Here is a 23,140-nt window from a genome sequence, read left to right as displayed (position 1 = left end):
CTACTTTTGATTAACAAGGTCTCCTTGTTCTAAATTTTCAGAGTGATCAGCATAGTTTTAAGGTCCAGTTTCCCATTTTTACTTATCATACCTGTCCCTAGAGTTCCCTCTACCAAAGGCAGTTTATATAGTCTCTGCAGCTGTATCAGATGAGCAGCACACCAACATCTGTATTTCTTTGGGGCTCACTGAAGAAATGAAATAGATAAGAGGAAATAGAAATATGTCTCACTTCAATTAACTGAGTCCATCAATTGGTTTGAGGGTATAATTTCCATTATGATAATCTTATTGTAGAGTTTTTTAAAAGGGGGAGTGCTTGTCTCTGTTTTAATGAGACACTGTTTTAACTGGATACTGGCAGCAACCCCTTTTCACTCTCAATAATATAAAGATATTTCTTAAGCAGAGAATCCAGGGTTAAAATTTGGCAACAAACCTGTGTTCTTGTTGTCAAAAGTCAGAAATCAAGAAATCAAGCTGTCTTATTACATACTTTAGCTTTCTACTCTGAGATGCTCAGAGAGGTTCAATCACGTGTCCAAGGTCACACAGGTAGATTAATACCTCACTCAAAAATTTTTCCTATGTCTTAGAAACCATAAGGAAAATACGAAGATCATCTACTTAGTCAAATAATGCTGTGACATTAATTTAACTCATGATAGTATAATTCATGGGGATAAAAACATATTATTATTTCATGTATTAAGCACATCATACAATTAACTGACAAAAGAAAAATTCAAATCCACATGACCAAATACTACAACCAAGTAGAAAAAAACAGACTAAAGATAATACTAGCCTAATGTTATGGTAAATTTGGATCAATAGGTTTTTCCTCCCCAAACCCAATTTCATTTATTGAAATTGTTTTTTATTGTATTAAATAATATATCAAAATGCTAATTCACTAAATTTCAGTTTAGAGTTATAAAATAATAGTTCAAGGAAAGATTAAGATTCTATTAATCTTTCTGTAGATGAGAAAATTGGGAGTCACAGAGATTAAGAGGTGTTCCCCATATCACTCACTAGTAAGGGCAGAAAGAGGCCTGGGATCCAATTCTTGGCCTACTGGCTCATACTATTTCTTTGTTTCCTCACACCTTCCCCCTCCAATTTTGTTATTAATCAGACAGGAATGTGAATGTATCACTTAGGATTAATTGGTTTTTAAAGGGACTATTCTATTTTCATAATTTAATTTAATTCTATCTTCAAAGAGCCCAGATAAGATTCTCAATCTATACTGGTCTATAGGAATCTCCAGAAGTTTAACTCAAGCCAAATGGATTAATTCAAGCTAATTAAAAGATGAATTATGATTCATTTAATCTAACATGCACTGTTCACCTATCATGAGCAGATTCTGTGCTAAGTGTGTTAAAAAGATGAATAAGACACAGTCAAGAGAACTCACTACAAAGCAGTGTGAGAGGATGTGAGACAGAGGTCTGCACAGGTTAGGGGAGCAAAGAGGAGGGCATCTATCTCAGCCCTGGAGACTCAGGGAAGAGTCCTTATAGGAAAAAACCTTTAACTCCTTTAACTGAATTTTGAAGGGTGAGCAAGGATTAACCAAATAGATGAAACAGTAGGTGTTCTGATAAAGGAACATCATTAGAAAAGGCCAGGGGTATGGAAGCATGTGTGCAGTTTGAGGAAATACCAAAGTTGGGCAAGACAAGACTAGGGTGCTTATGGGGAAACTGTAGATGAGAAGACCAGATAGGAAGACCTCACAGGTCACATCTTTTGGAGGTTAGTGTTTTCCACATATCAGTGTACATGAAATTCACCTGCAGAGTGTTAAAATGCAGATTCCCAGCCCTTATCTACATGGGGTCTCATCCAATGGCTGTAGTAGGTTCCAGTTATCTGTATTTTTAACAAATATTCTAGATAACTATTCTAGAGAAGAATGCACTTGGAAAAATGCTGTTATAGATGATGGTATACCTTGAAAGGCGTTTAAATATAACAAACATTCTAGACAACTTTTCTAGAGAAGACTGCACTTGGGAAAATACTGTTACAGATGATGGTGTACCTTGAAAGGAGTTTAAATATAAACGTGATACATGAAATTAACGCTGTAGCAAAGAGGACAGTGAGATATATGTGACCCTGGCGGCAAAGGGACTAGTTGAGGAGTCAGAGTGACTCTTCAGATCAAGACAGTAGAGTTTTCTAAGACGGTGACTATGTGGATGGAGAGACAAGGCAGATACAAGAGCATTAGGGAGTAAGTCCTGGAGCATTTAGATTTAATTTGGGGAGTGAGAGAGAAAGAAGATTGGATGAGGGAGAAAGAGGAGAGGATGGTTCCCAGGTTTCCAACACAGGTAATTGAGTAGGTGGTGGCATTATTAAATGATCCAGGAAATCAAAAGAGGCAGGCTTTATTGGAGGTTATTGGTAGTGATAATGAATTCAGTTTGGAACATGTTGACTTGGAACATGTTGAGTTGGATCAGGTAGAGTTGGTCAGGTAGTGGTACTGGTATTTAGTTGGAAAGAAATAATTGGTTTGTAGATACACATTTAGGCTGAGCATAAATGCCAGATTAACTGTTTTCAGCTTAGTTACTTTAATATTTCTCTACCTGAAAATAGACTATTTAAACATTTATTAAAGATGGCAGAATTATGTGCAGAACAAGCCACAGGTAAAATAATAATTTTCGAGAAGCTAGGTACAGAATGTACTGTGCTGTGCTTAGTCACTCAATCATGTCTGACTCTTAGCGGCCGCATGGACTGTAGCCTGCCAGGCTCCTCTATCCATGAGGATTCTCCAGGCAAGAATACTGGATGGGTTGCTATGCTCTCCTCCAGGGGATCTTCCTAATCCATGGATCAAACCCAGATCTCCCTTATTACAGGAGGATTCTTTACTGTCTGAGCCACCAAGGAAGCACAAGAATACTGGAATGGGTAGCCTATCCCTTATCCAGAGGAACTTCCTACCCAAGAATTGAACTGGGGTCTCCTGCATTGCAGGCAGATTCTTTACCAGCTGAGGTACCAGGAAAGCCCAGGAACAGAATATTTTTACTTTAATTTTTAACTAGGTGATTAGTTAGATTAGTGCTTCCTTGATATAACATAAAACATTTACATTTTTTTCTTATTGATTCTGAAACCAGGACATGATCACATGAATGTGCTAGAAGTCAATCCCTGAAAAAATTAATTTTAACAAAATCAGCTAAAAAGAAAGCATGATTTTTATTTTGGTACTTTAAATTTTATATTATATTAGTTGATCAATACTATTACATTCTGATTTTTATAATGTTATTTCTTGACCTTCCACTCTTAAAGCAATGGAAAGTTTAAAATTAATTTAAAGAAATTAGGGAATGGTGATTCTATTTTAAGTAGATATTTTAATGTCAGTTGAGATTAGTAAAATCTATGCATAATTCTAGTAATCTTGATCCTGCCATTGAGGAGCTCTCTTTCAAGAAAACTTGTATTTTCTCTTTCCCTGCAAAAAATTAATCTCTAGGAGCAGAAGAAGTTAAGAGAGCTCCCCCAAATAAGTAGTGATGTGTTTAACAGAGGTTAAAGTCTTAAAGTAAGAATTTTTATAAGAGCAAAGTGCAAAATAAAACATAAAAGTAAAATATTAAGGTGAGTGACAAATTTTAAGGGTGGGAGGACATTTAGATTTAATTTGTACATTCAATCCAGGATTTTGCTTCTACTCATACAACACAGAGTGACTACATTGGATTTTTGAGCTTGAGTTAATCCCATTGCCTTACTGTTTTCCCGGCTTCCTGGGTATTTCTGATTCTAGGGAGGCTTTCTGCACAAAAAGATTGATGTCCACAGCTGTTTGTACTCCACTAGGAGAGTAAACCCATCGTAGACAAAGGTAGTCTCAAGGGACTAAGTTAATATATACAGATGTTGAGTTCAGAGAATTGACAGAGCTGTATGGATTTAGTATCTGTCTTGCATAAGCGGCAGGAAGAATGCTTTAGAGATTTCTACCCTCTAAGGCCATGCAATGCTCCAGAAAACTTGTGAAATCCTTTTGTCCCCTGTTTGTTGAGCCATTCTGCAATAGCTGAGTTACTGATGTGGAGACGTGGCCTGAATTTGCTATGTGGGCTCAAGAAATAGAGTAAAGATTTGAAGACCCAGATTCTGGTCTTCAGTCTCCAAGCGATTTGATGTAGAATCTTGGGTGAGACAGTCAAAGCCTGTGAGCTGCATTCTCCTTATCAGCATGACAAAGATAAACTATCCATCCTTTGCCAACCTCACTGAAGCATTTTAGAGATTAACTTTTATGAGGCACTCACAAAAAGTGACTATTGTAGTAGAAATAATCAGTATTCTATCACAGCTGACAATTCTGCCATATTGGGGGTGGCTGTGTCAAAAAATATCTCTTGTTATTTTCAGAATGGGGAAGAGAAGTAGAGCAGGGTCCTCCCAAGAAGCACTCCCTTAAAGAATTATGAGAGGTTGATCTTTGGTTTCATAGGAAATAACAAGTATATTGATGTTAGGAAAGCTTTTGAATTTATTTCCCATGATGTGGTTATAAGTAAACTGGAAAAATCTGCCCCTATCAAACCCTTAGAGATGCATTGGATCATTAATTAAGAGCCTGAAAATAATAAAATCCTAGAGCTGGAAGGAAAGCCAGAAATATTCTAAGCCAACCATTTTTCAGAAAGACGAGCAAACTCACATCCAATCTGTGTTTGATTATCTTTGGTAAAACTGAGTTCATTTCTCTACTTTTCATTATACACCTCTCCACCCTGCCCCCACACACATACATTTGGTTGTACATATTGGTTGTCCAAGGATATCTGGATCAGGGAGCACAAGTCAGGTCTGAAACTCAACCCTCTAACTCCACTTGCCAAATCATGTGCCTGGGTGTGGGATTGTGTCCTCCAGGGAAAAGGAGAATGTTTATGTATTCAGCCCACTCAGAGAGGTTCTCTTTTATAGTCTGCCCCTAGATGGTACATGTCATTATCATAGTTATTTCCTCTCTCCTATTAGAGAGAACTTTGACATGTGATTTTTGAATCTGTGTCTCTGAATCAGAAGAAATATTCCTTCAAAATTGAGGCTCCCATACCAGACTAACTATGGAAGACATAATAAGATATCTGTATTCAGACAGGCTCACAAAATAGACATGTCCCTTGGATGACCATTGTGAGTGTGGCTCCTTCCTTGGATTCCTGGAAAAATGGGTCTCTCTGTGTGTGTATGTGTATCTAGAAAGGTTAGGGCTAGAGACGTAAGCAAAACTTATAACTGGGTATAAACAAGATGTCCTTGTAGAACAGTTTTAATGATGATGTTCTGTTGTCTCAGCAGTCTCAGGGATGTATGTGTTAGCACTATTACCAAAATCACTATTGACATCTAGCTGAAGTGGTAAGGAGGTGCCTAGAACGCTAGAAGCATGGATTCTAATTCCAAGTGACCTTGGCTAGTTAGAGATATAGATAGAAACCATTAGGAGAATCTATTATATTTCTAAATCTGCAGCCCCAAACTGTCCTCAGGCTTTAAAAATTTGAACCCATTAAACAGCGTAGACTGCTTTGACAGCGAAGTGTTGCTTAATTACAGTGGCAATCTAATTATAAGGTTTATAAGGTTTCCCTGTAATTGATTCTCTTTCAACTGTGTGGAAACTCACTTGATATGTATTCCTCCCTGAAACTCATGGGAATAAACCAGTTTCTGGGGCCTCTGTGTCTTAGAATCAGAAAGACCATGCCAATTGCACTTTGGAGTCCTTATTCAGGATAGTAAAGGACTCTTCTGAGTATTACAATTGTTCATTGTTCCATTCTTTCATTCGTTCATTCACCAATTCATTCTTTCATTCATTCAAGAAAAACTACATCAATATATATGTACCTAGCACTACTAGTCTCCAGGGATATAAAAATGTACTGCATATATAGTCACTGCTACAGATAGGCTTACAAACAGTTGGGGAGACAAAAATAAATAATTAAAGCTAAATGTTAATTATGGTATTAGTGATGGATATAAGATGCTAAGTAAGCATTGAGGAAGATGTTCCTAATTCTTCACTGTGTGTGTGTGTGTGGGGGGGGAGGTGAGTGGGTGGTGGTGCAGGCACAGGGCAGCACTCACGAGGAGATAACATTTGGGTGGAATATAAAGGATGAGGAAATAGTCAGTGTACAGAAGGCAAGAGTTCTGTTATGTGGAAATGCAAAAAAAAAAAAAAAAAAATCCAGAACTGTGAGAGAAGAAGAAAATCAAGCATCTGTCACCATTGTAAACAACCAAATATAATAGGCACTGCTGTGGCTAAACTTCTTCTTCCACATATAATATATACGAAACACTTTGCTATTTCTGTAAAACATAAAAGCTATCCTACCAAATGACCAAAGGCATTTTTCACAGAACTAGAACTTCAGACTATACTAAAAGCTATAGTATACTCAAGTACTGGTTTGTCTCCTGAGAAACCTGTGTGTGGGTCTAACCAACAGTTAGAACTGGATGTGGAACAACAAACTGGTTCAAAACTGAGAAAAGGGTATGTCAAGGCTGTATACTGTCACCCTGTTTATTTAACTATATGCAGAGTATATCATGTGAAATGCTGGGCTGAATGAATCACAAGCTGGAAACAAGACTGCCAGGGGAAATATCAACAATCTCAGATAGGCAAATGACACCACTTCAATGACAGAAAGCAAAGAGAAACTAAAGAGACTTTTGATGAGGGTGAAAGAGGAGAGTGAAAAAGATGGCTTAAAACTCTATATTCAAAAAATTAAGATCATGGCATCGTCCCATCACTTCATGGCAAATAAAAGGGGAAAAGTGAAAGCAATGACTGATTTTATTTTCTTCGACACTAAAATCACAGTGGAAGTGACTGTAGCCATGATATTAAAAGATGCTTACACCTTGGAAGGAAAGCTATGACAAACCTAGACAGCATATTAAAAAACAGAGGCATCACTTTGCTGACAAAGTCCATATAGTCAAAGCCATGGTTTTTCCAGTGGTCATGTATGGATGTGACAGTTGGACTATAAAGAAAGCTGAGCACCGAAGAATTGATGCTTTTGAATTGTGGTGCCAGAGAAGACTCATGAGAACCCCGTGGACTGCAAGGAGATTAAACCAGTCCATCCTAAAGGAAATCAGTCCTGAATATTCATTGGAAGGACTGATGCTAAAGCTCCAATAATTTGGCCACCTGATGTGAAGAGCTGACTCACTGGAAAAGACCCTGATGCTGGAAAAGATTGAAGGCAGGAGCAGAAGGGACTGACACAGGATGAGATGGTTGGATGGCATCACTGACTCAATGGACATGAGTTTGAGCAAACTCCAGGAGATGGTGAAGGACAGGGAAACCTAGTGTGCTTGCTGCAGTCCATAAGGTTGCAAAGAGTTGGACATGACTTAGCAACTAAACAATAACAACATGGTACTGGCACAAAAACAGAAACACAGATCAATGAAACAGGATAGAAAGCCCAGAAAATAACCCATGCACTTATGGTCAGTTAATCCATGATACTGTGGAGAACACTGGACATTTCTTAAAAAACTAGAAAACGGTTACCATATGATCCAGCAATCCCACACCTGGGCATATAGTCAGGAAAGATGAAAACTCTATTTTGAAAAGATATATGCACTCCAATGTTCATAGCAGCACTATTTACAATAGCCAAGACATGGCAGCAACCTAAATGTCCATTGATAAATGAATGGATAAAGTGTGGTGTATACAGACAATAGAATATTACTCAACATAAAAAAGAATGAAATAATGTCATTTATAGAAACATGGATGGACCTAGAGATTATCATACTAAGTGGTGTAAGTCAGACAAATACATGATATCACTTATATATGGAATCTAAACTATGACACAAATGAACCTATCTATGAAGCAGAAATAGAATCATATACATAGAAAATAGACTGGTGGTTGCCAAGGGGGAGGAGGTTGGAGGAGGAGTGAAATGGCAGGTTGGGGTTAGCAGATGTGAGCTTTTATATATAGGATAAATAAACCATAAGGTCCTACTGTATAGCACAGAGAACTATATTTAATATCCTATGATAAACTATCATGGAAAAGAACATTAAAAAGAATGTAGATATAAGTATAACTGAACCGCCTTACTGTACGGCAGAAATTAATACACAGTAAATCAACTACACTTCAATAAAATATACTGATTAAAAATTGATACAAATGAACTTATTTAAAAAACAAACTTGCAGACATAGAAAATAAACTTTATGGTTACCAAAGCAGAAACTGGGGGGAGGGCTAAATTAGGAGTTTGGGATAAATGGGTATATACTACTATATATAAAATACACAAACAACAAGGACCTACAGTATAGCCCAGGGAACTATATGCAATATATTATAATAATCTATAATGGAAAAGAATCTAAAAAAGAATAAAATATATATATATATCACCACTTTGCTGTATACCTGAAACTAAAACAATGTTGTAAATCAACTGTATTTCAATTAAAAAAAATTAAGAGTAAATCCTTAAAAAATCATCACAACATATGGGTACATTTATTATATTCTTGCCACAGACGGGGAAAGTGAGGTTTAGTGAGGATAAGTCGTAAGAGCAAGATCCCACAGATAATATATGGTGAAGCAGGATTTGAAATTGATGTCTGACCTCGAGCCCAAGCTCTTAAGCAGTCTGTTTCTGCAGTCTCTTCAAATGTAAGGAATCATGAAGCAATGTCTGATGCATGCCATCAAAGCCTTTCAGCATCCTTTCCCCACCCCTCTCATTTTTGGGGAAGGCAATTAATTACAGAAGTCTAAGCCATCAAGATCTAGCTCTCAGTTTCCTCAAAGGTGAAATGACAAAGTTGTGCTCTGTGAACTCTAAAGAGCTTTATATCTCCAAGATTCTATTTTAATTTAATCTTGCCCCAAGCTTTATTTTAAAAAGTGTTTTAAGAACACTTTGTTTTTCTCTTATATAAATCTTATGAAAGACTTACATAATAGATTGCATATCAGTATTAATGACTCAAATGCATAGGGCATCTATATTATAATCATTCTTTGGATGACTATGAAACAATAATGCGTCCAGTTTTCCACATTAAATTCTTACATATGAAGAAAAAGTGTTCTTATAACTAAAGTACAGGATATGTATTTTAATTCCCTGATCAATTACCAAATTCTTCACAGAGCTCTTTCTAATTTCTCAAAAAAATAGAAGTGAGCAGTAGATGGACGCTGATGAGCGGTCATTCTGCTCTTCTTTGCTGCATGGTTTAATAAACCAATATAGTCTAGCTTTGCTGTATTCTCCTACATGTAATGGCTGCTGCTGCTGCTGCTGCTGCTAAGTTGCTTCAGTCGTGTCTGATTCTGTGCAACCCCATAGGTGGCAGGCCACCAGGCTCCCCTGTTCCTGGGATTCTCCAGGCAAGAATAGTGGAGCACGTTGCCATTTCCCTCTCCAATGCATGCATGCACGCTAAGTTACTTCAGTTGTGTCCGACTCTGTGAGATGCTTTGGACAGCAGCCCACCAGGCTCCTCTGTCCATGGGATTCTCTAGGCAAGAATATTGGAGTGGGTTGCCTTTTCCTTCTCCCATGTAAAGGCAGGTAGTGCCAAATGAGCACAGGGCTTAAAGAGAATTATTTTCTTTTAACTCTTATTCTTCAAGGCCAACTAAACTCGTTAACTCGAGATAGAGAGGTGTCTATTTTACTTTTAAACAACATCTCTAGTATGTTACACTGAACATTGGCTTTTTAATTTTTTTAACTTTCTCAAATCTACATCCTATATTTGGGAAACTGTCCACTTCTGGAATCTTGGTGGTAAGCAGACATGCACTTTCCTAGACTACCTTGCAGACAGCATATGGAAGTGTAATCTCAGCTCCACCAAGCAGCATCACCTGAGCCCACGTTAAATGGAGACCTGGGGGCACACAGGCATGGGAGAACATTCACCCTGGCAGTGGGGGGCAGCAGCTGAAGCTCCAGCATGGGGTTTTCATGGTCCTTCCATCTAGAGTCTAGTTCTAGGGGTGTTTTTCAAAAACATTAAAAAAACCTTTTTACTTTGAAATAATCTCAAGCCTACATAAAAATTGTAAGTATTCTTATAATACTTATGTATTTTGTAATACCATTGTAAGTTCAATGGACTCTCACAATACCCTTTTCCCAGACTTACCAGTTTCTAACATTATGCTATATTTGTGCTTTTTCTCTCTTTATATAGGCAATCATATTTAATATCATGCATATTATTATTTTCATTATTCCAAATCACTTGAGAGTAGGCTACCTACACTACGCCCCTATAATTCTTCATATTGCAGCATGTATTTCATATGAACAAAGATATTCTCCTGCCATTGTTATCATATATCAATCAATATATATGACACTAACACCAATCTAACCTCCAGACCATATTCAGGTTTCAGTTGTGCCAACGCCGTGCTTTATGACAATTTTGTTTCCCAGTCCAAGATCCAGTCCATGATCACATACTGCATTTTTCAGGTCTCCTTAGTCTCCTTTTAATTTGTAAACATCTCAGTTTTTCTTTGTTCTTCATGATACTGACATTTTTTAAAAAACATAATCTGCTACTTTTTATAGAATATCCCTCATTTTAGATTTATCTGAGATTTTCTCATGATTAGAGGCAAGTTTTGCATCCTCACAGGAGTGATGTGTCCTTCTCAGGGCATTGCATCCAGAGATGGACATTCAGTTGATCACCTTATTGGTGATGTTGACTTTGGTTACTTAGGGTGAAGTTTCTCCATGGGAAAGGCACTATTTTTTGTTTTATAATTTACTTGGGTGACATTTTGAGGTCATGTAAATCCTGTTTATACTCAAATCCCCCTTCATCAGATTTAGCATCCAATGATCATTTATTCTCTCTCTTGGATCAATTTTTACTATGATTGCAAAAGTGGTGATTTTTCTATCATTCTTTCTATGCTTATCAATTGTTTATGCTTATATGTTCAAATATACTTCTAATAAATTCCCTTTATGCTTAAATGAGCTACAGTTGTGTTCTGTCACTTAACAGCTAAGAAAGCCTGATAGATTTACTTGTATATTTAGGCAACTAGTTCTAAGAACCTATCAAACCAGTTCACTTAAATGGTCAATCTAATCAGTCCAAGGAGAGACAGTGAGGAACACTTTTAGGAAATAAAGATGATACAGCTTTTCACACTTCATTCTACTTTTAAAACAAATTTACAGACTAGATTTTTTAATATCATCAGCCAAACAAATGACTACTCAAATTGAATATATAAAATATCTGACCTATTATATATTTTATATATTCAATTTGAGTAGATTCCTTAAGAAGCTAAAAATTGGGCATATACCTGGAGGAAAACATGGCTTAAAAAGATACATGCACCCCAGTGTTCATGGCAGTGCTGTTTACAATAGCCAGAACATGGCAGCAACCTAAATGGACAAACCTGTCCACTGACAGATGAATGGGTAAGGAAGATGTGGTACATATGTACAATGAAATCTTACTCGGCCATTAAAAGTAATGAAACAATGCCTTCTGCAGTCATATGAATGGACCTAGAGATTATCATGCTAAGTGAAGTCAATTAGAGAAAGACAAATATGTGATATCACTTATATGTGGACTCTAAAAAATGATACAAATGAACTTATTTATGAAACAGACTAACAGACTTAGAGGATGAATTTGTGGTTACCAGCAGGCAAGAACGGGGAGAAGGAATAGGCTGGGACTCTGGGATTGACACGTGCACATTGCTATATTTAAAACAGAGAGCTAATAAGGGCCTACTATATAGCACAGGGAATGCTGCTCAGTATTCTGTAATAATCTAAATGGGGAAAAGAATTTGAAAACAAATAGATACAACTGAGTCACTTTGCTATATACCTTGTTAATCAACTAATAAAACATTTTTAATCAATTAAACTATGTCAATACAACATTGTTAATTGTTAATCATCTATGCTCCAACATAAAATAAGAATTTTTAAAAATAAAAAAGATAAAAAATTAAATAGTTACACTAAAAAGCAGGAAGATATATTTTTTTGTGACTAAATGCCAAACATTGAACATTTGAAAACATCTAGCAGTTTATCATAATGCTTACTTTTCCCTTAGATTTTTTTTATTGTAATTCAAAACAATAGTAGTGTAATGGGAGTAACACACTAGTAGAAGGCAGCTTTCATGCCAGTACTAGTTCTGCTAAGTTATATGGGACTTTTTGAGCAAGTATCTTATTTTCTTCAACCTCAGTCTCCTCATCTGTGAAATGAGATGATTGAACAAAACAATTTCAAGAGTCCTTCAAACAGGATTCTGGGACCTCAAAACTAAACATTATTGCAATTTTTGAATACATAAGGAACTGTTAGCCTAGAATATTCTAATGAGCATATTTGGATTCAAGATGATTCTGGTATAAAGACCTAACACCGGTAAAGCATCAGAACAGTTTAGAGGGCAATTTAGTCTAAAGATGCTATAGCAGCTGTCTGAATAGATGTCTTTCCCAAGAGATAAGTAATGTCACAGTGCATGGCCCTGGTAGATCACATCTTGAGCTGTATGTCTTGTTCAGAGGGCCATACTTTCATGGAACCATTAAAACATCAGAAATGTCATTATGAGAAACGATTGAGTGAACTGGGCTATTTATCTTGGAGCAGAAAAGATTTAATAGGATGAAGACATAATAGTTCTTTAAATATTTAAAATTTTGTTTTATTCAGTTGGAACATAATAGGTTTGCTGAGCTTTCTCCAGATGGAAAAAGTATAACCAGTTGGGTAGAGGTTATGATAGGAATATAAGAAAGAAATTTTATTCACCCACAGCTGTGGTAGTTGCTCTTGCCAGCTCCTCTGTCAGGTACCTCATCATTGTGCCTCTGTGATGTCAGAAAATTATTCAAGAATCAAGCTTTTTGCTAAGGCCTCAGTGCAATAGGTCAGCTCCTGTTCTTTATGCAGATGTTTTCAGATCACTGCACCCTAAATGTTAATGTGTGTAAACATCATGGGTATATTGGAGAATTCAGTTTCGGATTCAGTAGGTCTGAAGAAGGACCTGAGATTTTGCATTTTTCAACCAGCTCCCAGATCGTTCATGTGCACATAATCACCTGTCCAATCAGATGTTATATCCCAGCGTGATCAGAAGATACCATTTCATATGTTACAGTTAACACCCGTGTGAAAGGAGGTGAAAACATATTTTGCAGCTCCAGCAGCTTCATCTTAAGAGGTTTAAATGTTTTCCTGTTTCTCATCTTGACAAGGTTCTGTATTTTCAGACTTTTCACTAGTTTTGATCACTTTGCATCATGGCACTGGCATGCCTCTGTCTGATGCTTGCCTATATACTTTTAAGAAACCAGGGACTGTTTCCCCCAGAACACACTGGGTTTTGCTTAGTTTAGGTCATTACTTCAGTCGACTACAACCATTTTGGGTGGGCCACACAGACATGCATACCCAAACACACATGCCATTTCGTGGTGCTTTTCAGTACTTTCATCCACAGGCATAATGGTCTTGGGTCAGAGGCCTGCGTATGCACAAGGATACTGTGCCCTGCTCCCATTCGGCTCCCCTTTACTCTTGGCCTCTTCCATCTCCAAGCAGGCAGCTCACTATAGTTGAGAACGGGGTACTGTATCCAGGGTCTTCTCACAGTCATTGCTTTGAGGAAACTTTATCTCACCCTGCTAGGGTACCAGTTTTAACCCTCAAGGATGTATAGACTATTCCCTTTTTACATAAAATCCATTCTAATATTTATATAAAGTCATCATGATCTCCTCGAGTCTTTACTTTCCAAGCCAAACATCCCTAGTTCCTTCTATGATTACTCATCTGAAATGGTTCTGAATTCCTCTACCATACCAGTGGCTTTAAAAACTGCATAGTTTTTAAGAAGCTCAGTGGGAGTGGGAATTCTGTGGCTCCCTAGGTAGATTTCTGGCATCATAATACCACCAATCAGCTGTTAGAATCTCCATCAGTTATAGATGACCATATGGCATTCTGTTTGGAAAAAAAGTTTTTGCTACACCAACTCCTACTTACAGGGTTTGTCTGGCTTTTCAGGGTGGTTCCTATGTATGAGCAGGGACTTTGGGGACTTGTATATGTACCTGCAATGCAAACTCTCCTGCCTGGCTCAGGTTCACCCCCATTTGAAAGCTGCTGGCAGAGTTCTGTGGGTTTCTCTTTAATGAAATGGTGGCTAAGCAAACGTTACCTATCTATATGAGCTCATTATTTTTCACCTGTAAAATTTTTAATGGTCATTGTCTAAAAATAAAAGATGATAAGTCTAGTGAAATCTCACATGGAGAGTGATAATGGTCATTTATCTAATGGAATTTTAATAGGAGAAGTAGTATGACAGTACTAACACAGATCAGTCAAAAATGATGGTATGGCATCCAAAGCACAAGCAACAAAATGAAAAATAAACAAGTGGGACCACATCAGACTAGAAAAGCCTCTGCACACACAGCAAAAGAAACCATCAACAGAGTGAAAAGAAAATCTATGTAACTGGAAAAAAAATTTTTGCAAACTATATGTGATAAAGGGTTAATATTCAAAATATATAAAGACCTTATACAACTCAATAGCAAAAAACCCCCAAATAGCTCTTTAATTTTTTAATTAAATGGGGAAAGGACCCGAGTAGACATTTCTCCAGAAAAGGTACAGGAAGGCCTACAGGTACATGAAAAGATGCTCAACAACACTAGGTAGTAGGGAAAAGCAAATTAAAGCCATAATGAGCTATCATCTCATACTTGTTAGAATGGTCATCATCCCCAAACAAGAAATAACAAATGCTAGTGTGAATGTGGAGAACAGGGAGCTGTTGTACACTGTTGTGGGATTGCAAATCAGTATAATAACTATGGAAAACAATATGGAGGACCTTTAAAATGTAAAAGTAGAACTACCATATGATCCAGCAATTCCATTTTGGGGAATACATCCAAAGGAAACAAAATCACTAACTCAAAAAATATCAGCATCCTCACGTTCAGAGGAGCATTATTTCATGTCTGCTGAGACATGAAAATTACTGGTGTCCATTGGTAGATAAATGGTTACAGAAGTTGTGGTATATATATATATATACACACACACACACATATATATATAAAATTTTATTAGTCATAAAATGAGGAAATTGTACCATTTGCAACAACATGGACGGACTCTGAAGGCATTATGCTAAGTTAAATAAGTCACTCAGAAAAAGACAAATACTGTATGATCTCACTTATATGTGGAAACTAAGAACAAACAAATAAACTCAGACTTGTGGTTACCAGAGGCAGAGGGGAGGGGAGAGGCAACTGGAGGAAGGTAGTCAAAAGGCACAAACTTGCAGTTACGGGATAAATACTAGGGATGTAATGCACACCATGAGGACTACAGCTAACATTGCTATCAGACATAGAGCAAAGTTGTTAGAGTGAATCTTAAGAACTCTCGTCACAAGAAAGAAATTTTTCCTTTTTCCCTTCTTTCTTTTTATTGTATCTACACAAGAAAATGGATGGTAACTGAACCTGCGTCACAATACAAGTAAATCAAACTATCATATTGTATGCTTTAAACTTATATAGTGCGGTACGTCAATTATTTCTCAATAAAATTGGGAAAAAAACAGACAATATACAAACAAATGGTTATTAAACACTGGGAAAAAAAGCCTTACAGGATCGGATCCTTGAGAGAAGGAAAACAAAGTGAGTCCTATAATTGCCCTAGCCTACTGCCAGGAAAAAGTTTTCCAGACATAACGTAGGAAGCAAGAACCCCCCAAAACTCTTATACTCTCAATGAGCTGAGGAGACAGAGTGGAGGGTTTAGGAGGCCCAGGTGTTAGAATACACAGGGCAGAGTAGTAGGGAGAAGTCTGAACAGAGGGAGAATGCTGGAGAAATGCAGGGGCTTCCTCCTCTGTTTTCCACTGAGTTCTGACCACGTATGTGAGAAAATGACCCTTACACCATCAGAAAGGAGCAGGCAGAGAAATTCTTAGAGCTCACATGGGGTTATAAAGAGTCCACATTCCCAAAGCCAAGTCAAGAAATCTTCGGATGAGTAGGACGTCAGATAAAGTACTCAAAAGGATAGTACCACAGTAAACAGGACAATCAGCCCTAGACGAAAATACTTTGGTAGCTTCTGGTATCATGTAAGGATTCTTAAAAGCAAACCTTGAAATGATCAAACTGTTTCTGAGTATGTTAATTGTGTCCAAAGATAAAACTTAAAAAAAAAAGAATTAAAAAAAAAAATCCAGCACCCAACAATGTAAAACTCACAATGTCTGGCATCCAATCAAAATGTACCAGGCATACAAGGAAGCAGAAAAACACAGCTCATAATGAAGATAAAAATCAATCAATAAAAACAGTCCACAAAATGACACAGATAATAGAAAGAGTAAACAAGGAAATTAAAACAGCTACTGGTAAATGTTCTCTTACATGTTCACTGCCTACCTGCGAGGTCATAAATATTTTCTCTTATTTTAACCTACTTGACATGGACTTTTATGTACATGCAAAATAGAAGTCAAGATTTACTTTTTTTTTTAATAGATATCCAATTAGCCAAGAATCATTAATTGACAAAGAACATTTTCCTCTTATAATGCAGGTGTCTTCTATGTCACAAATAACATATTTATACATGAAAAACAACATTATAAGACAATCCTGACAGTGTGCTGTGTTAGACCTTGGGCTCTGAACAATTAGTAATGGTCATGATAGTCAACCAATAGGGTATTAGCTATCTTCCTGTTTATATTCTGTATAACATAATAATATATAAGATATAAAGATATTTCTTAACAGGCTGGGGAGAAAGTCTTCTGTTTGGTATTCCTAGGGACAGCATAGGTGAGAAGGGGTGAGAAGTGGGTGAGTGAGGTGGAGATGAAGGAAGGGGTCTCTGATAAAGATGTAACCCTCAATTCATAGCATCTGCTCTCTGATCCACGGGTTACAGGCTAAAGATGATTTTTCCCTTCCACGAAGTCTGAATCATAAAGAGGTTTTATTTTTCAGAAAACTTGGCAACTCCATGTTCTTTACTGGTGTATTTGAAATGACATCATATTTGCTGCTGCTAAGTCGCTTCAGTCATGTCCATCTCTGTGCGACCCCATGGACGGCAGCCCACCAGGCTCCCCCATCCCTGGGATTCTCCAGGCAAGAACACTGGAGTGGGTTGCCAGTTCCTTCTCCAATGCATGAAAGTGAGAAGTGAAAGTGAAGTCGCTCAGTCGTGTCTGACTCTTCGCGACCCCATGGACTGCAGCCTACCAGCCTCCTCCGTCCATGGGATTTTCCAGGCAAGAGTACTGGAGTGGGTTGCCATTGCCTTCTCTGGACATCATATTTAGATGTCCCCAAACACCCAGATCGGACTTAGGTACCATAAGGAGACATTAGGCTGGAGTGTACCTTCACTAAGTGTAGGAAATGCATACCAGTTATTCTATCAAAATATCAAGAAGTTAATTCTAGAATATAAAGTCTTTACACAGCTCTAGCTTATGCCTGTGTTGGAAACATGAGAGCTCAATGAAAAGTGTAAAAATGCAGCCTGCCAGATGTTTTGACTACATGGTACATCACATCTCAGTGCTTCTTAGGTTGGTAGTGGGAATACTAGAGACTCGGGCTTTTAAAATTAACAAGTTCTGTTTTAACCTTTTTCTCATTCTTTACTTTAAAAATGTTTTTAGAGTCAAAACATTTGTATGCTGGAATTTTTTCCTTCAAACACATGTTTTTAGGAAGAATGTTTATAAACCGTAAACAAAATCTAGGAAGAACATATTGTGTTTCTTACAGTAAATCTATAAAGGAAACTGTTGGCCAGTATAGCTGAGGAGTGAGAGTTTCAGGGTTAATCAAATATTCAGCAATATTATACCATACATATTATCATTTTTCTAAATATTAGGAGCTTAATATTACTCTCATAACAAGCATGATTTGCTTATAAATATACTGGAAGCACTTGGGAATCTTGCTGGAGCTTGTGTCATAATTTAAAGCATCAGTTTCACCATACATGAATTTTCTTCAAGAGAATTCTAGTTAATTTTGGACAATACATTTATGTCTGAAATAAATTCACTCAAGGAGTATCAACACTGATTATTTGAGGGGGAATGGCAGGTACTATTTGAGCTGAGGGGAGAGAAAAGGTGAGGGCAGCAGCTTGTTGTTCAGTCACTAAGTCGAGTCTGACTTTTTGCAACCCCAAGGACTGCAGCACACCAGGTTTCCCTGTCCTTCACTATCTCACTGAGTTTGCTCAAATTCATGTCCATCCATGACCAAATTAACACAATCAACCCCAGCCTTAAGCTAGCATTACCTCATTCTCCTCACAAATTCTGCCCCTCCCCTCAAAAATGCCTCCTGATTCTCACAGATTTCCCTCTAAAAATGTAAATATCCCTGTAGCGTTTGTGCATGTGTGGTATATTGGTATTAACTACGTTTTTGTTAGCAAAGGGTTGATAAAGAAATGACACAGGATAGAAAATGGTGGCATCAGAAGGGAAAAAATGGATCTTTTTAAAAACTGGAAATATCTATGACAAATATTACCTACTTCACAGTTTTGCTTTAGGTATCATTAATGACAAACTGCTGTTATAGATGCTGAGAACATTCTATGACCTTATGTTAGTTGTTTCTAGTGAATCAAATGAGTCTCCAGTGGCCAGACCTAATGTATTAACATAAGTTGTTATCCAAACTTCATGAAAAATTTTTAAAAAGCTTAAGTAAACTTAAGACAAACACAAAACCCTTTTGGGGGAAGATAAATGAATAGCTACTTGTTGAGCTGTTAATAATCTTGTAAATTTTGTCATTTAAATTTTCTTTAGTTAATGTCCTGTGAGGCCAGAGGGTATGGAATTTTTCCTTGGCAGGTTTTAATAAGTCAAAAAAGACTGTTTTCAATGCCTATCATAGAGATCAGTTACAATTATGAACAGATTTTTTGTCTTCTGAAAAACTTTTTTCTTTTCCAATTTATTCAGAAAAAAATTCATGTGTAATAAAAATACTCAGTTTTAGTTGAAATAACTTTTGTAACAAAAATTCTACTGGGGATCCTTTATTAAAAATTAAAAAAAATTAGTTCAAAATTGAAATTATATTGCTTTGTATTTATACCATTCCAGAAAAACGTTTGGTTAAGGGAACATTCAGAGACATGCAATTATTTTGCTCTAATTGGCAGTGTTAACTCATATGCACATACACAAATAAGCATCGCACTGCAGAGCACACAGAGGTATTGGAGGGTTTAAGAGCACAGGTCATCTATTTTAGGAATCGAGGGTTGGTCAGAACTGATGGTAAAGTGTATTTAAACACCACTGATTCCCTTGGTCAAAAGGGAAAAAGAAGGAAATCTAAAACAGTTGCTAAAGAAACAACCTTTGCTTAAGTTGCTGAGGTGATGAATTCCCCTTGGAAATAACTGGTGAGGCACCTGGAAAAATGGCACAACTCTTGGGCCTGCTCTTAAGAAATATACCTGTGGCATTCACTTTGAAACCAAGAAATCTATACCACTATGCTGTGCTATCTATCTGTAATAGTTGTCATTTGTCAACTTTTATCTTCTAACGAACTACCAGAGTAAATCAAATTTGTGTTTTTAAAAGTTTGTGGCTTCTAAAATGCATGCAGTTTCTATGGTAAACTGGATGAATTAGACATATGTATCAAAATTAATAGATTTTATTTACAAAGTTGTTAAGTTGCAAAAACAAAGGTACCACAGGAGTTTTAGACAATTTTTGAAAACTTCATGTGAATACCTCCCCTACTTCAGACTGTCTATTTACAAAGCATTTTATTTAAAAATCTTTTGGATTTGGAAAAGACAAGAATTAGAAGGCACAGTTAATGGCTGCAAATATTTTCTGTTGCACTCCCGTTTTAAGGTATCAGCCAAGTAACACCAGTGTTCAAATAAACTCCAGAGTTGGCAAAAAATGTTAGTAAATCTGCTCATCCCTGGTCCACTTTACCAAATATGTATTCCAATTTTAAATTACAAATATTTTGGAATGTTTGGGCTATGCTTCTTCTCCCTTGTGATTAGAGTCAGGTATGCACAGGAAGATGATGCTGTTTCCGATAAGGAAAAATTCTTTATTTAATCTAAAGGTATCAACACAATGGGGATTTTGTACATAGGCTAAATACTATTTTCTGGGAAAGAGACTGGGGTTTTAAAATATAGCTATATTACAAATCAGGTTGTAATAAGTGTTTTAGTTTGGGGAGGGAGTATTCCCAACCAGATGATCATATCATTTAATAGCTGCTAAACTAGTAAAGCCTTAGAAGTTGATATCAATGGTCAACAGCAAATAGGAAAAAAGTATTGTGCTCTGAAATTTTGGCAAGCATATTGATTACAGTCTTTATTTAGTAATGTTTCCAAGTTAAGCTTGGCAGCAAAGATTTGTGAGTTTTACTGCAAGCCATCATATTTGTTGTTACAGCAGTGCACAAGCAAAAAATATTAAGGCAGAGGCATATGCAGAGTCTTACATTCTGTCTGTTCTCTCAAAGTGAAATGAAACCATCAGACATTATTCTGGGCAATTCAAGTTTCAGTAATGCCTTTCCTTTAAATATCCAGAAAATTGAGTTTAAATTATTTTGGGGCTACCTGAGTTTATCAGATTGTTGCTTGCATTATTCATTCACAAAAACATATTTTCAAACAAAAAATAATGTGGAAAGTTTCATTAAATTGCCCAAGTAGTCAATTATGAATTTTGTGTGAATGAGCAGTTTTCTGAGGGCTGACTCCATTTATTAAAATCTTCCTATTTTTATTTCTGTGGAGAAACTGTTTGGGGATAATAAATAGATCATACATAAAATTAAAAGTACCATACTTGGGAGTGAAGATGAAGCATAAAACTATGGTAAAAACCCTTTGTTAATTTTTTAGCTGTCATTGTTTGAATGGTTGTTACTTAACTTCTCAATTAGTGTAGCTTTAATAAGAAACATGCAGATAGTATTTATTGTATGTATTTAGAAATACACTTCAGGTACTAATTATTGTCTAACAATTGTGATATAATTCTATTAATAATTTTCAAAACAAGATGATGTCAGTAGTATGGGAAATGCTTTTAGAATTCTGATAGTGCTGATTCAGAATTCTTATAAAACTTTGGAATATGATACAATACCATTTTATATAAAACTAGATTATAATCCAAAAGAATTTCTCCACAGGCTTAGAAATTAAATATTGGGTAATACTAAGTCATAAATGCAATAACATGTCAATTTATTTGTTTTTCAATTGCCCTAAAGATACAGAAGTAACATCCTTGTAACATTCATGCACATTATACACTAGAGTGAAATTATCACATATGATAACTGTAGTTGACCATCTTTGTAATGGAAAGGAAGCCCAAACATCAAGTCCATGACTAAAACATTTAGGAACAGTAAAAAAGGAAATAAAATAAAAGCTCAGTTTATACTTTAGGAAGCTGAGTTGGTATTTCATTTTTTCCACCCAAAGCATGCACCTGCCTTTATAAGGAAGAACCAACTATGTGAATGAAAACTGGAGTCAAGGTTAAAGTAATCTTGCCCAAGAGAGTGGAGAACATCAGAGAGAAGCAGTGCTCAGCTCAGATGAGCTTTAACAGCCAGAGACAGCACCTCCTCTGAAAAACATTAGAGCCTCTTGGACATATGTTTGAAATTCATCCTAAGTCATCCTGTGACTATAGGGATAGGTGACAATGTCCCATCACCTGAAGTGGGAAAAATACAGCACAGACCATTTTTTAAATGATCACTTTAAAAAATAATACGAAAGTGGCAAAGTGTTCCAAACGTCAAGAACCTTCGCAGATGATAAAAGAAAAGCTTTGTCTTTCCTATGATTGTTTGCCCTTCAGTTGACATACATGCTGAGTTGCATCAATAAGAATACAACGGAAACACGGTCGTCTCCAGGTTTCCTCCTTTCGGATTCTTTGATCTTGTTTAAAGAAACAGGCTCAGGGAATACACATAAAACAAACTTCCTAATCGAAGTTTTGAGGTCTTCCTCCCCTTCACCCACCCTCAGAAACCCGTCTGGTTTTTCCTACAGCCCTGGACTGAAATGTCATGGTCATGTCGCACCACTTCACTTGTTGAATTGTATGGAGGCAGTACTTGGCCACAGTAACTTGGTGAACCGCCTTGCTCTTATATTAGTCCCCAAGATTCCTATCCAATTCGATGGAAATGTCTTACCTGCATGTGTCCCTGGTACATTCTGCTTCGGCTTCTTCAGGACTCCCTGAGGTTGCCGGATGCTTCCCCTCGTGTTCACTTGCACGGCAACAGAGAAGGTGGGTTCTCAGAGGGTGCCCCTAAGCCTGGCGGAAGGCTCCAGGTAGCCCGGCCGCCAGCGGCCGCCGAAGCTCTGCGGGCTGCGGGGAACTGTTCTCCGCTCGGGGTGCTGAAAGGGGACACTGGAGAGCGCGCGGATGAAGCGAGGAGCCCAGGCGGCCACGCTCTCCCGCAGGCACGGTCCTGCTCGCCGGGCGTCTTTAAAACTCACTCCTTCGCCGAACACTTTCTCGTTTCCTGCCTGGCTGCCTCATGTCTCTCTCACTCTCTTCACAGCGAACCCCTTCCTCCTCCCAGCCCTGACGTGAGCGCCCACACCAGCCGCAGCAGCTGCCGAGCTGGGCGCGCGCCGCCCTCCCGGCCGCGTCCCTGCCGAGAGCCCGCGGGGCCGGGCACGCGCGTACGCGTCCCCGGCTGGCCCTGGGCTCGGCCGAAGGAGGCGCGCGCCCCCCTGCGCGCGTGCTCGGGAATGCGCACACGTGGCGGCCAAGTGCCCGGGTGGGTGGTGGTGGTCAGGTGGGGCAACGGCTTCTAGGGGAGGTTCCAGAGGAGCTGGAGGCTAGTTGCAAGAAAAAGTAGGAGCAATATGCATT

General features: G+C 37.6%; 1 protein-coding gene across 10 annotated transcripts in view; it reads right to left on the bottom strand.

The window, feature by feature from the left end:
• PEX5L (peroxisomal biogenesis factor 5 like) overlaps positions 1-22,918 on the bottom strand; it is a 284,291-nt gene extending 261,373 nt beyond the window's left edge. For 3 of the 10 annotated variants that reach the window (XM_069559509.1, XM_069559515.1, XM_069559576.1), the window contains exon 1: positions 22,449-22,790. In XM_069559509.1, the coding sequence (XP_069415610.1) occupies positions 22,449-22,469 (21 nt within the window). In that variant the 5' untranslated portion in view covers positions 22,470-22,790. Of the gene's footprint in view, positions 1-22,448 lie in introns of all 10 variants that reach the window. The other 7 variants (XM_069559531.1, XM_069559565.1, XM_069559537.1 and 4 more) reach the window with 6 other exon arrangements.
• Between the last annotated feature and the right edge of the window lie 222 nt (positions 22,919-23,140).

The sequence above is a fragment of the Ovis canadensis genome, chromosome 1 (genome assembly GCF_042477335.2).
Source record: "Ovis canadensis isolate MfBH-ARS-UI-01 breed Bighorn chromosome 1, ARS-UI_OviCan_v2, whole genome shotgun sequence".
Taxonomy (NCBI): domain Eukaryota; kingdom Metazoa; phylum Chordata; class Mammalia; order Artiodactyla; family Bovidae; genus Ovis; species Ovis canadensis.
This window is presented reverse-complemented; position numbering and strand designations above follow the sequence as displayed.